At 44.3% G+C, this 13398-nt stretch overlaps 1 protein-coding gene across 4 annotated transcripts in view; it reads left to right on the top strand.

Moving 5' to 3' along the window:
• The window catches only part of HS2ST1 (heparan sulfate 2-O-sulfotransferase 1), a 155544-nt gene that overhangs the window by 134701 nt on the left and 7445 nt on the right, over window positions 1-13398 (top strand). For 3 of the 4 annotated variants that reach the window (XM_085024161.1, XM_013997435.3, XM_001925492.7), the window contains exons 4-5: window positions 8086-8224; window positions 12571-12668. In XM_085024161.1, coding sequence (XP_084880287.1) covers window positions 8086-8224; window positions 12571-12668 — 237 coding nt within the window. The remainder of the gene's footprint in view (window positions 1-8085; window positions 8225-12570; window positions 12669-13398) is intronic. The other variant, XM_085024162.1, reaches the window with a different exon arrangement.

Below are 13398 nucleotides of genomic sequence, written 5' to 3'. Positions count from 1 at the left end.
AAATACTAACATGAATGTTGAAGGGCTGGAATATTTTCATAACGTGTTTCGTGTTATTGGAAGCAAAACGTATTGTGAAAAATTTTAATCGACTTTTACAAGACTTTAAACAGATACTTTAGAAAATCCACGAGAGGAAATATATTTGGACATATGAAGCCACAAATTATTTTAGGTGTATTTAGTGTCTCTTAAAGTTTACATTGGCTGTCATCCTCTCCACAAACGAGTAAGGAGGAAGGAAGAAACACCACCTTAGCAATTTTTAACATATTTATTCTTCAAAACATATTCATGACTGGGGTGGTACTTTGTGGAGTCCATGAAAAGATTTGCCTTCAGGAGAAAACAGTCAAATTCGGTGAAAGAAATACTCAGTCACCTAGCTTTTCAGTTGCCTTGGCAGAAACACTGAAAAGAATATAGGAGTTCCCACTGTAGTTCAGTGGGTTAGGAATCCGGCTGCAGGGACCTGGGACACTGAAGAGGGGCGGATTTGATCCCACCCTAACTCAGTGGGTTAAGGATCTGGCGTTGCTGTGGCTGCGGCATAGCTTGAAGCCGCAGCTTGGATTCAATCCCTGGCCGGGGAGCTTCTGTATCCTGTGAGTGTGGCCATAAAATTTGAAGATGAAGAAATAAATAAATAAAATACCTCCGGAAACCTGGCAGTAAGATAGAGAAATAAAAAAATGAGAAGTGCTTTCTAATTTAGACTGATCACTAAAAACACACACTTTGTTTACAAGCTTCTATCAAGCTATGCTTTGGCGACATGTTTGGGTTTTTTTAGAACTTTAGAATAATAACGAAAACATTATCTTACATATTTGCATTGCTGTCCTGTCTTGCTCCTTTTGGTCTTAAGCCTCTTCTTATTTTTTAAGCACATGTCCTAGTTCTTTCTTCCATTTTTCCCTTTAATGTTTAATTACTGTTTTTTTAAATTGGTGGACAAAGCATTTTAAAATAATGTAGATATGCTAACATAATTTTAGAAATTTTCCAATAAAAATATTGTATAGGAAGGACACTTTGAAAACGGCCTAGGGCGCAGGCATGTGCAGCCGAGTAAGTTGCAGTTCTTGTCCTCAGCGAGTTCACTGAAAGCCCCCCTTTTCCCTGTAATTGTTGGTTCTGTGTGTTTCATTATAAACCGTGAAAATGTTACAGATGGCCCTGCCCTTTAAATCATACCAGTCATTTGACTCTTACTCCCACTCTGATTTTCTTCAAATTTTACAAAAGAGAAACATTTGAACATACCTTTCTGAAACCTTTTTCAGAACATTTTCCTTTATAGAGCATACGGTGCAGGTAAAAGAAAACTATATATTTTTTTGTCTTTTTTTTTTTTTTTTTTCAGAGCTGCACCTGCAGCATATGGAGGTTGAACCATCTAGGGGTTGAATTGGAGCTGTGGCCACCAGCCTACACCACAGCCACAGCAACACCAGATCCTTAAGCCACTGAGTGAGGCCAGGGATAGAACCCAAGTCCTCATGGATGCTAGTAAGATTCATTTCCACTGAACCATGGTGGAACTCTTTTTTTTTTTTTTTAAAGAAAATTCTTTTAATGCTGGTTTTGATCAGACTCTGCTAAGACCTGTTATGATCTAGCCACCTAGGGTCATACCTCGGCATGCCATCTTGGAACGGTAACTGGGATTATTTCGGTACAGCGGTCCCTTTTATTCAGGCATGTGTCAGGTGTAAACCTCTGTGCTCGTGCCCAGGAAATGTGTGGGTTTTCATCACGGTTGTTCTGGTTTCTCCATGGCACCCCTGCTGTCTTTTTCAGAACAAAGGGGGTAAACTGGTAAAGAAGGAGACATGTCAGGCCAGGACACTCAGGGCTTCGTGGGTCTAAAATGTCCTGGTAACAACGGGGCAGCATCTAGGCCTGGCTCGAGCTGGGTGGTAAACAGTCACGTGCCGTTGAGCTTCTGCCTCCTTCTCTGCTGAGCCGGTGGAAGCTGCACCAGCCTCCGCGGCTTTCAACAAGCATGTCACAACACCGTAGAGACACTTTTGAAATTATTTTCGTCTTTGTAGGTAACATGGGAGAGTTGCCTTTTTCTTTCTTTTTCAGGCCACACCCTCGGCATATGGAGGTTCCCAGGCTAGGGGTCCAATGGGAGCTGCAGCTGCCCGCCTACACCACAGCCACAGCCACAGCCACGCCGGATCCGAGTCTCCACTGTGATCTACACCACAGCTCAGGGCAATGCTGGATCCACTGAGTGAGGCCAGGGATCGAACCCACGTCCTCACAGATACTAGTTGGATTCTTAACCTGCTGAGCCACAGCGGGAGCTCAGAGTGTTGCCTTTTTCCTGGTCTTAATCGCTGGCTCTTCCTGGGGCACCGATCCTTAGCCTGCTAAGGAGCCGCCTCCAGCGGCAGCTCCGCAGCTTAAGGCCTGCAGCTCCTTACCAGCTCGGCAGTGGCAGCCGCGTGACCTGAGGTCTCCAGTTTCCCGTTTGTGACATGAGGGTCGTTGCAGTAACTACTCTGTTGGTGGTTGTGAGACTAAATGCGCTCACGCACGCGGAGCCTTTTGTGTGCGTTGCACACGGAGCTGGGTTAGGTCCTTCTGCACCTCGTCCTCCTTCAGTTTCCATGTTGTCCTGCCCACCCTTTCTTCCTCTTTCCGTCTGAACCTGAGCCGGCCCCTCTCCCACCTCCTAAGGCCGCCTTGCTCAAGATTCCGTCTCTGCCTCCAGGATTCTCGTTTGCGAAGCTGACCCAATTTTACTTACCAAGACATCCGAGCAAGAAAGCTTAGGGTCGCCCTAACCACCCCTTTGCTTCACGGTGATTGTCTGGCCACCAGCATGGCTTTTGACCCTGGCTTCCTCCGCCTGGCACAGTGCTTCCCGCACATCCAATTTGATGTGCACGTCGTAAGGCGAGAGGCCCCACATTTCTGTCCATCTTCCAGTCTCCGGCTACTCGGGTTGTTCCCAGCTTTGGCTGATGATGAGTAAAGCTGCCGCGATGTTTGCACACAGGTTTTGTGTGGATGTGACATCTTCATTTCCCTGGGATAGAAGCTAGAAGTGGGGTTGCTGGGTGGTCCCCTGGCAGCTCTGTAAGACACTCCTAAGCTGTCTTCCTGCGTGGCTTTATTATTTTGCCGTCTCACCAGAAGTGAACGAGAGCTCCAGCTGGCATATCCTTACCAACAGTTGGTATTTTTAGACTTTCTTTTTTTTTTTTTTTTTAATTTGGGACATTCCGCTAGATAAATGTGCCTTTTAGGAGATACATAATTACTTTTAAAATCATTTATTATTAACATTATTATCAGCAGGATGAATAATTGCCAACAGGTCATTCGCTATGTTTGAAACATGGCAGCGGGAACTTGCCACTGGAAGGATTTGAAGGTTTCTGTGAAGGCTTTAGGGATAAGAGAGTCCAGAATAAATCTGTCCAGTTCTTCCTTGTTATTTGCAAGTTCTGCTTCCACAGATTCACCCAACTGCAGATGGACTGCGTAAGACACCAGGGTCTCCTGTGTGAGACGGCTGCTTACCTAGAAACGCTAAGTCTAGTGTGAAGCAGAACTCTCAAAGCTTGATGCTTCCCAAAGCCAGTCAGCCCTCTTTCAGCTTCATCTTCCGTTTAGGCTTTGTCTAGCCAGTTGTCAAGGTTCCTTTCAAATGTTCTGACTATATACTTGTTTTTAACCATTCTTTTGTGTGTGTGTGTTTGACTTGGAGAGTTTATTGTGTTTTTAGATGAAGGTTCCTGCTTCGTACTATAGAAATTATAAATAAATGATTGAATAAAACAACCCAAAGCTGAATAGGAATTTTCTACGTGTAAATTTTCATTTGCACCTGTGTGTGCATACATGCCTGCGTGCACACATACACACATAGATGTATATACAAAACATGCAAGAGTCATCATACATGTTGGGAATCAGTTGTCTCTGTGTCTGTGTATGTATTTCTTCTTTTTCATTTTGTGAAGATTTATTGAAGTATAGTTGGTCCCCACTGGCCAGTCATTTCATATACACAGTGTGCATATGTCGCTCCCAAACCCCCAGGCCATCCTTCCCACCCTGCAGCCTGTCCCCTTGGGTAACCATGAACTTGTTTTCAAAATCTGTGAGTCTGTTTCTGTCCTATGAATAAGTTCGTTTGTATCCTTTTTTAAAGACTTTTTAAGATAAGTGATGTCTTATGATGTTTGTGTGAAGTTATTCACCTGGTGTGATAATCTCTAGGTCCATCCATGTTGCTGCAAACGGTATTATTTCTTCTTTTTATGGCTGAGTAACATTCCATTGTCTGTGTGCACCACATCTCCTTTATCAGGTCCTCTGTCGATGGGCATTTGGGTTGCTTCCATGTCTTGGCTATTGTATAGAGTGTTGCAATGAACACTGGGACGCACGTATCTTTTCAAATTATGGTTTTCTCTGGATAGATGCCCAGGAGTGGGCTTGCTGGATCATATAGTAGTTCTATTTTTAGTTTTTTGAGGAACTTCCATATTGTTTTCTGTAGTGGTTGTACCGGTTTACATTCCTATCAACAGTGTAATAGGGTTCCTTTTTCTCTACACCCTCTCCAGCATTTATTGTTTGTAGACTTTTTGATGATGCCCATTCTGGCTGGTGTAAGGTGGTATCTCAGAGTGGTTTTGATTTGCATTTCTCTAATAATTAGTGATATTGAACATCTTTTCATAATTTTTTTTTTTTTTTGCCATGCCTGTGTCTTCTTTGGAGAAGTGTCTGTTTAGATCTTCTGCCCATTTTTTGATGGGGTTTTTTGTTTATTTGCTTTGACAAGGAGATGTTCATATATTTTGAAGACTAATCCCTTGTCAGTTGCTTCATTTGCAAATGTTTTATCTAATTCTGTGGGCTGTCTTTTCATTTTGTTTAGGGTTTCCTTTGCTGTGCAAAACCCTTTAAGTTTATTTAGGTTCCCTTTATTTTTTGTTGTTGTCTTTATTGTCATTACTCTAGGAGGTGGATCTAAGAAGCTATTGCTGTGGTTTATGTCAGAGGGTGTTTGGCCTGTGTTTTCCTCTAAGAGTTTTATAGTGTCTGGGCTTATATTTAGGTCTTTAATCTGTTTTGAGTTTATTTTTGTTTATGGTATCAGAGAGTGTTCTAATTTCATTCCTTTACATAGCTGTCCAGTTTTCCCAGCACAACTTACTGAAGGAACTGTCTTTTCTCCATTGTATATTCTTGCCTCCTTTGTCATAGATTAGTTGACCTTACGTGCGTGAGTTTAGTTCTGGGCTTTCTATCCTGTTCCACTGATCTAGATTTCTGTTTTTGTGCTGGTACCATACTAGTTTGATGACTGTAGCTTTGTAGTATAGTGTAAACCGGGGAGCCTGATTCCTACATCTCCATTTTTCTTTCTCAGGATTACTTTGGCTATTTGGGGTCTTTTATCTTTCCATACACATTTAAAACTTTTTTGTTCTAGTTCTATGAAAAATGCCACTGGTATTGCATTGAATTTGTAGATTGCCTTGGGTAGTATAGTCATTTTGACAATATTCATTCTTCCAATCCAAGAGCATAATATATCTTTCCATCTGTCTGTGTCATTTTTGATTTCTTTCATCAGCATCTTATAGTTTTCAGAGTATAGGTCTTTTGTGTCTTTAGGTGGATTTATTCCTAGGTATTTTATTCTTTTTGATGTGGTGGTAAATGGAATTGTTTCCCTAATTTCTCTTTCTGATCTTTCATTGTTAGTATATAGAAATGCAGTTGATTTCTGTGTATTAATTTTGTATCCTGCACCTTTACCAAATTCATCGGTGAGCTCTAACAGTTTTCTGGTAGCGTCTTTAGGATTTTCTAGGTGTAGTATCATGTCATCTGCAAACAATGATAGTTTTCCTTCTTCCATTCCAATTTGGACTCCTTTTATTGCTTTTCCTCCTCTGATTTCTACGGCTAGGACTTCCAAAACCATGTTGAATAAAAGTGGTGAAAGTGGACATCCTTGTCTTGTTCCTGATCTCACCGGGAATTCTCTCTTTCTTTAGGTCCCAATTACAAGACTCTCGACTTCCTAGTTGAGGTGTCAGCTGTGTACCCTCTTCTCACCAGTGAGAGGACTGTCCCACAGAAAGGCTTTGGTTGGGAGTTTGCTGCTGGTCTAGTGGTTAGGATTCAGCACTTGCACTGCTGTGGCCCTAGTTCGATCCCTGGTCTGGGAACTAAGATCCCATATCAAGCCTCTGCACCCTGGGGCCAAAAAAAAAAAAAAAAGAGAGCGAAAGGAAGCCTTTTGTAAGTGGCTAATTCACAACAGTCTACTCAATCTAATTCTAACACCTATACACCTGACACCTTGCTAACAGTAGTGATGAAGCTGTGAACAGGAGAGAAACAGTCCCCTCCCCTCAGGGAGCTTCCACTCTAACCTAGTTGGCAGATGCCATGTATTTGCAATCATATCATTTTCTCTTTTTTAAAAAATGTGAATTTTTTTTTTTTACTGTATTATTGTTAGTTTTATGGGTTGTTTTAGTGAAAAAATACATCCTAAATTCTGATCTGTTTCCTTTCCTTTTTTTTTTTTTTTTTTCCTTTTTAGGGCCACACCCACAGCATATGGAAGTTTCCAGGCTAAGGGTCCAATCAGAGCTGCACCTGCTGGCCTACACCACAGCCACAGCAACGCCAGATCCAAGCTACATCTGGAACCTACACCACAGCTCACAGCAACACCAGACCATTAGCCCACTGAGCAAGGCCAGGGATTGAACTCATATCCTCACAGTCACTATGCTGGGTTCTTAACTTGCTGGGCAACAAGGGAACTCCTCTCCCTTCCCCTTCAGAGTGTCATCTTTCTCCTTAGTATTTTTACCATCTACCATATCTACTTATCTACCGGCTTATATTCTCTCAAGTAGAATGTTAACTCTAGAAGAACAAAGAATTTTGTCTTTTTTCCTACTTTGTATTCCTAACATTAGAATAGTTCCTGGCGTAAACTGGGTACACAAAAAAGTATTTTTTGAATGAGTGAATGTAATAGAATAGAAAAATGAGAATGGCATCCTGGTCAAGGAAGATAAAATGAGCAAAGGCCTGTCATGGAGAAATAGGAGTAAGTCAGAGATACGGGGGTGGACAGACGAGTTCTTGTTGGAGGAGAGTTGAAAATACAGTTAGACCAGTAAAGTGGTGCCCAGGACACGAGACGGGTGGACATTAACCGCCACGCGAAGGAGTCTGGGTGTGACGTCCACATAAACAGCAGGTGTGTTTCAGGTTCCCGGGAGGTGTCTGCGGAATCAGTGGAGAAGTGGTTTGAAGGGAGGTTGAAAGGGAGAGAGACTTAGTGGCGTTGGTTACCGTGGTCCAGGCGGGAGGCCGCAGAGAGGGCAGGTGTGAAGACGAACACGGGTCGACTCTGTGGGGGAGCTTGCGGGGCCAAGCCCCAGCAGGACGCGGCAGCTGCCGGGTGAGGCCTGCAGGACGGGACCGCTGGGGTCACGCCAAGCTTTCACGGCTGGGACGAGGGAGCATGCTGGAACTGGAACCAGTTCTAGGGTCCGTTCTAGACAGATCTGGGGTCTGCAGGGGCTGCTAAAGGGAAAGCCCCTCCCTGTCACCCCGAAGGCAGCGGTGCTGAAGACGGATGACTTTCACTTGTGTCTCGCCTTTGCAATGCGCGGCTGCAGAGGGGGGCTCAAGCGGCCGTGGCCTCTGCTGTTGCTCTTTGTCTAGTTTGCTGAGCCCGAAATGAGACGTCATTGCCACGTAAAATTGAAATGTTTCTGTAATTCCTGCCAGGAAAATTAAAAATTTTTTTTTATCCAATCTCCCCTTCCCTCCTTTATCTTCAGCTGTAATTTTAAAATGCTTGTTTCGTATTTACTTCATTGTAATATAGATCATTATCAAATAGTTCCTAATCGCCACATATTCTATTTTATTTCTAGTAATTCATGTTCTTTCAATGTAGAATTAATGCCTCAGACTTGACGTTTCAAGACCCCCCAGAGTTGACGTTTCAAGACCCCCCAAACAGCGTGACCGTGTCGGTTTCACCTTTTAAACTGTGCTCTGTGTCAGGTTTGGGGTGAAGAAGAAGCCAATCTACATTAATGTGGTCAGGGACCCCATCGAAAGGCTGGTTTCTTACTATTACTTCCTGAGATTCGGAGACGACTACAGACCAGGACTGAGAAGACGAAAACAAGGAGACAAAAAGGTAGTGCTTTAGTTTTAAGGTTTTTATGAAGGTGGTTGTTTTTGAAATGCAATGAATGGTGGGCTTTTAAAATTCATGGGTGATTGTAAATGTACTTGCTTATTGTGGAAATTTTGAAAAGAACTCAAAAAGTAAAGCGACTTTACGGTGGATATTTTGGAGTCTGTACAGTATTTTGCCCTTTTAAAGAATATGTTACTTTTGCTCCAGAGCTGAACATCTGTCTTGGTACAGTCCCGTTAACAACTTTCTGAGCTCACTGCAGTGATGCATTAGCAAGATACTCTGCCGTCCTTAGGTGGGTCCCTGGGTCTTGGTGATGGCTCTTTCTGCGGATTTGTGATCTGGTTTCTATGGTCTGTTTGGGGACTTGTTAAAGCAGCTCGTTTTTCAGGCTGGAGGAGAGTGTAGCTGCACAAGCTCTTAGTCAGCAGGTTCAGATTTGAGCGTCTTCTGCTTACGTGCGTCCTCAGGGGCCGCACTGCTCAGGGGCCTGCCCAGGGCACCGGAGACCCCCCTCTCCTGCCTCGCTGTCCCTCAGGCCGCCGGTGCCTCGCCCACCTGAAGTGTCACTGTTCTCCAGACTCATGACGCATCATCCGTTTTGCATCCGTGTTGTTCTGTATATTTAGGATGCTTCTCCTTCGTACTGGAAGACTCCTTGTTCAGGCTTTAAGATCCAGCTCGAATGTTACCTCTTTCATAAAGTCTTCTTTTGTTGCTTTTGGCCACCCTGCGGCATAGGGAGATCCCTGGGAAAGGGTCAGATCCACGCCACAGTTGTGACCTACACCTCAGCTGCAGCAACGCTGGATCCTTTAACCCCCTGTGTTGGGGGCTGGGGAATCGAACCTGCATCCTGGCGCAGGAGAGATGCTGCAGATGCCGTTGTGCCACAGCAGAAACTCCAAAGTCTTTTTTTTTTTTAATGTATGATTTTTTTTATTACAGTATAGTTGACTTAAAAATTCTTCTGCTCAGCAAAGTGACTCAGTCACACTTGCATATACATTCTTTTTTTAATATTCTCTTCCATCGTATTCTGTCCCAGGAGACTGAATATAGTTCCCTGTGCTGTAAGCAGGACCTCATCGCTTATCAATTCTAAATGTAACAGTTTGCATCTACTAACCCCAAACTCCCCGCCCATTTCCACCCCCGCCCCGGCAACCAAGAGTCTGTTCTCTATGTCTGGGAGTCTGGTTCTGACGTGTAGATAGGTTCATCTGTGCCATGTTCTAGATTCCTCATATAAGTGACATCAAATGGTATTTATCTTTCTCTTTCTGACTTACCTCACCTAGCATGAGACTCTCCAGTTGCATCCATGTTGCTGCAAGTGGCATTATTTCATTCCTTTTTTTTAGGGCCACATTTGTGGCATATGGAGGTTCCCAGGCTAGGGGTCTAATCAGAGCTACAGCTGCCAGCCTACACCACAGCCACAGCAATGCAGGTCACAGCAACACCAGATCCTTCACCCACTGAGCGAGGCCAGGGATTGATCCGGCATCCTCATATTTACTGCCTAGCCGCAACAGAACGCCCTCTTTCTTTCTTTTTAGGGCTGCATGTTTGTCTCTCAATCCTTCTTTCAGCACAGAGCTTCTTAGGGCTTCTAGTAACTACGCCTGTGATTCTCATCACGTTTTCTAAATATGCACATACTTATTTTATAACTTTCGGTTTTATACTGCCCTATAGATTATTAAACATTTCTATCAAGTGTTGTATTAGCCGAACACCAGGGGGTTGTGCTTGGGGGGAGAGTATATGCTTTTGGGCTGAAGATACCCATCTAGAGGAGAGTCAGTTTGTGTTGAAGAAGTGCCCACCGCTCCCCGAGGCCCCAGATCCTACCCTAATTCGCTTCTTGTGTTTCTTACTCTTAATTAACTAGACTTAGTGACGGCTGTGGGAATTATAATTAATTCAGAATATCATACCTGAAAATATGTAGTATTTTATTCAGTGTATTAATGAGGTTGGAGGAAGTCCATGCTCAGCTCAACCCGATCCCAGCCCCCGTGGTTATCACGATTCATAATCCCCCGACCAGGGTTTGCTCATGGAACGTGAATGTTATACAAAAGCATCTGAGAGCTGTTTCTGAGACAGTATTTGATACGTAAAAAGCCCCGCAGGAAAGCAGTACACTCTCTCCGCAGTTTACAGGTTGGAGAACTTTTGCTGCAGGCCAGGTGTCTCCCTCTCAGTAGGGGGTGCTCGGCCCAGGGTCCGCCTTGGCCGTCCCCTTCCCAGACTTCTGACTGGCTGTAGAGGGGGGTCCTCTCACCAAGAGGGAGAAAGTGGGAAGCAGGTCTGTCGCAATGGAGCTGAAGAAAGAGAGAAGCGCTCCACGTGGACCTTAATTTCAGTGAAAGTAGATGGAGCTGTCCTCTGGGATGTATCTGTATCTCAGGAAGCAGATGGGGGGCGTCAGCACGGGGTGGGAGCTGAGACCAAGGGTTGAATGAGTCGCACTGAGACCCACAGAACGTGAGACAGGACCAAGTGAGAAAGGAAGAAGGGGTGCGAGTGTGTGGTGCTGAGCATCCAGCCTTCAGGGAGCCGGCCAAGGAAGGGGGTCACCCCCGGAGACCGAGGTTGGAGAATCCGAGGACAAGGCCGGCAGGTCCTTGAAATGCGAGGGAAGGTCATTTCAGCTGCAGAGAGAGAGGCGAGTCGAGGATTTAAAGCTGCTTTAGATTTGTCCGTGGGGATCAGAGAAGCTGTTTAAATGCAATCCAAAGAGTCGAGGCGTAACTGGGAGATGAAGAGAGCACTCTGGAGCTACACGTCTGGCTCTGAAGGAACAAACCATCAGAAGTGTTTCTTTACAGTGACGGATACTTGGGCATAGTAAGATATCTGATGGAGCGCTTCCGTGCCTGCCCGCTTGCGTTTCTCACAAGTGTCCTATCCTAATAAATCTATTTCTTGCCTATCAAAAGAAAAAAACAAACAAACAAAACCGTATCTGATGAGAGCGAGGGGCAATGGGGGAAGAAGCTGGAGGAGAATTGATGGAGCAGCGTCTCCGAAGGGGTTTTCAAGGGGAGGAGGGAGCACTTTCAAGATGACGTCAGCAGGGGCTGCAGGTGCAGTTCCGCCTTGGTCTAAGCAGGACATCAAGGGAGCTCACTCTCAGCCTCGATTTTCTGTGTAAGATACAAAGCAAGACCGTTTGCAGAAAAGGGCGTGGGTATAAATGCAGTCGCTGTTACTATCAAGCATTACAGTTTAATTATCTTAACTTTCAATTTTAGGAATTCATGTCTAAACTAATAATCTAAATATTTTGCTATTGTGCACTCTTAAAAACATTTGTATCTAATTCACAAAGAACTGCTCTTTCTAAGCATAGATGGTATGTAAGTAAAAAAGCTGGTGGTAACTTCTTCTCAGTTGTACCGAACTGGATTATTTTGTGGGAGAGAAAGAGAGCTAAAGTGTTTCCTTTCCTTTGGTGTTTTGGTTTTGTTTTTGCTTTTTATTTTAAGACCTTGAAGTTTGATAAGAAAAACGTATTTATAGGTGGAAAATTTCTGAAATGGGACCAAAATGTTTAGGAGAAGGCTAATAGGAGTTAGCACATAAGTGAGAAAATTCTGGTGACCGGCGCTTGGTGACAAGTCTCCTTCTGCCACGTGAGCAGAGATGCCCGCGTCGCTGTTGCGGTCAGCGCGGCAGCCGTTCGTCTTGGTCACGACCTCAGCGGACTGATGACCCAGGTGTCGGGAGTAAAGCGGTCACTGAGTTGTCCTTCTCTCTGGAAGTGCTTACTCACCTTGTATTTGTAAAGAAACAGGAGAATTTCTATTAGGCACTGAGATCTAGCAGCTCATGCGTGTTCATCGATTTCTGGTTATTTGTAGTTCTTTTTTCTCTTTACATCATCCTTGCCACTGGCTGTCTTGGGGTTCGTTCTTGTGTGTGTGTGTGTGTGTGTGTGTGTGTGTCCTTTTAGGGCCGCACCTGGGCGGTGTGGAAGTTCCCAGCATGTTTAACCTTGTTTTTATTTAATTCACTTTGGTAAGGGGATAGGAAATTATAAAGACACGCATTCAGCATAAACTCGTACTTACTTTCAAGGACAGGCTATCACCCGGGGGCCGTTCCATTCCTGTCGTGAAAGGGTTCTTGTAAACGCTGGCCTACAACAGAGACGGGAGGCAGGCCCGTGTGTCACCTCCGCAGGGTCCCGCGCGTGTCTCTGTGGCCAGCGCTCTAATCCGCGCTCGTCCCACCACTGCCCCGTTTGTCTGACAAGTGGCCTCCCTGAGATGCTTGCCAGGCGAGGATTGCCTTTGGGTCTCACGTGTGCTGCTTTGTCTCTATTGCAGACGTTTGATGAGTGTGTGGCCGAGGGCGGTTCCGACTGTGCTCCAGAGAAGCTCTGGCTCCAGATCCCCTTCTTCTGTGGCCACAGCTCGGAATGCTGGTAGGAGGCACTTACCTGCGTCTGTATTGTCTCTGTCGTCTGTGTTGCCCCAGGGCGAGAGCCCTAGTCAAGGGTAGGTGTAAGGAAATCAGTGAAGACCAGGCTAGAAAAATACCTGGTAATTAAGTAAAACCTGGTTTTGTGGTTACCTTGAAGAGCATTAAAGAAATTCTTCACCTGTAACAGGCTTACAACGGTTTCTCAAATGCTGTGTTTTGAATTTGTTTGTTTTTGGTGTTATGTGTTTTGCCATATTCTAGCCATGTTCATAATTAGAGGTCAGGGGTCATTTCGTCAATGCCATTTTCTCCTGAGCGTACTAATTTAGCCATCCATTTAAAAAAATTTTTATATTGACGTATAGTTGGTTTCTTGTACCAGTTTCTGCTCTACAGCAGTGACGCAGGCATACAGGTATTCACCTTTTTTTTCATGTTCCATCATGTTCTATCCCAAGCGACTGCATGTAGTTCCCAGCCATCCATTCTAGATGAAGAAAAGGCTTAGTGGGTGATGTATTCACCTGGTGTTACTGTTAAACTCATTTGACTTGGGAGAAGCCAGGACAAAATAAAGATATTTTATTGTTAATAGAACTTATTTCCTCTGAATGGGCTGAATTTTAAGTTTATAAAAACAATATTTGTCCCAATCAGTCATTTTAATGGGAAAAGTAGGAAAAAAACAGAAACCAAAAAAACAGGATCACGTTTAAAATTAGCATCTATCT

This window comes from Sus scrofa, chromosome 4 (genome assembly GCF_054392235.1).
Source record: "Sus scrofa isolate SSC_HxYL_T2T_F1_AM1 chromosome 4, Sscrofa_HxYL_maternal_Yorkshire_Landrace_v2.0, whole genome shotgun sequence".
In the NCBI taxonomy this organism is placed as follows: Eukaryota; Metazoa; Chordata; class Mammalia; order Artiodactyla; family Suidae; genus Sus; species Sus scrofa.
This window is presented reverse-complemented; position numbering and strand designations above follow the sequence as displayed.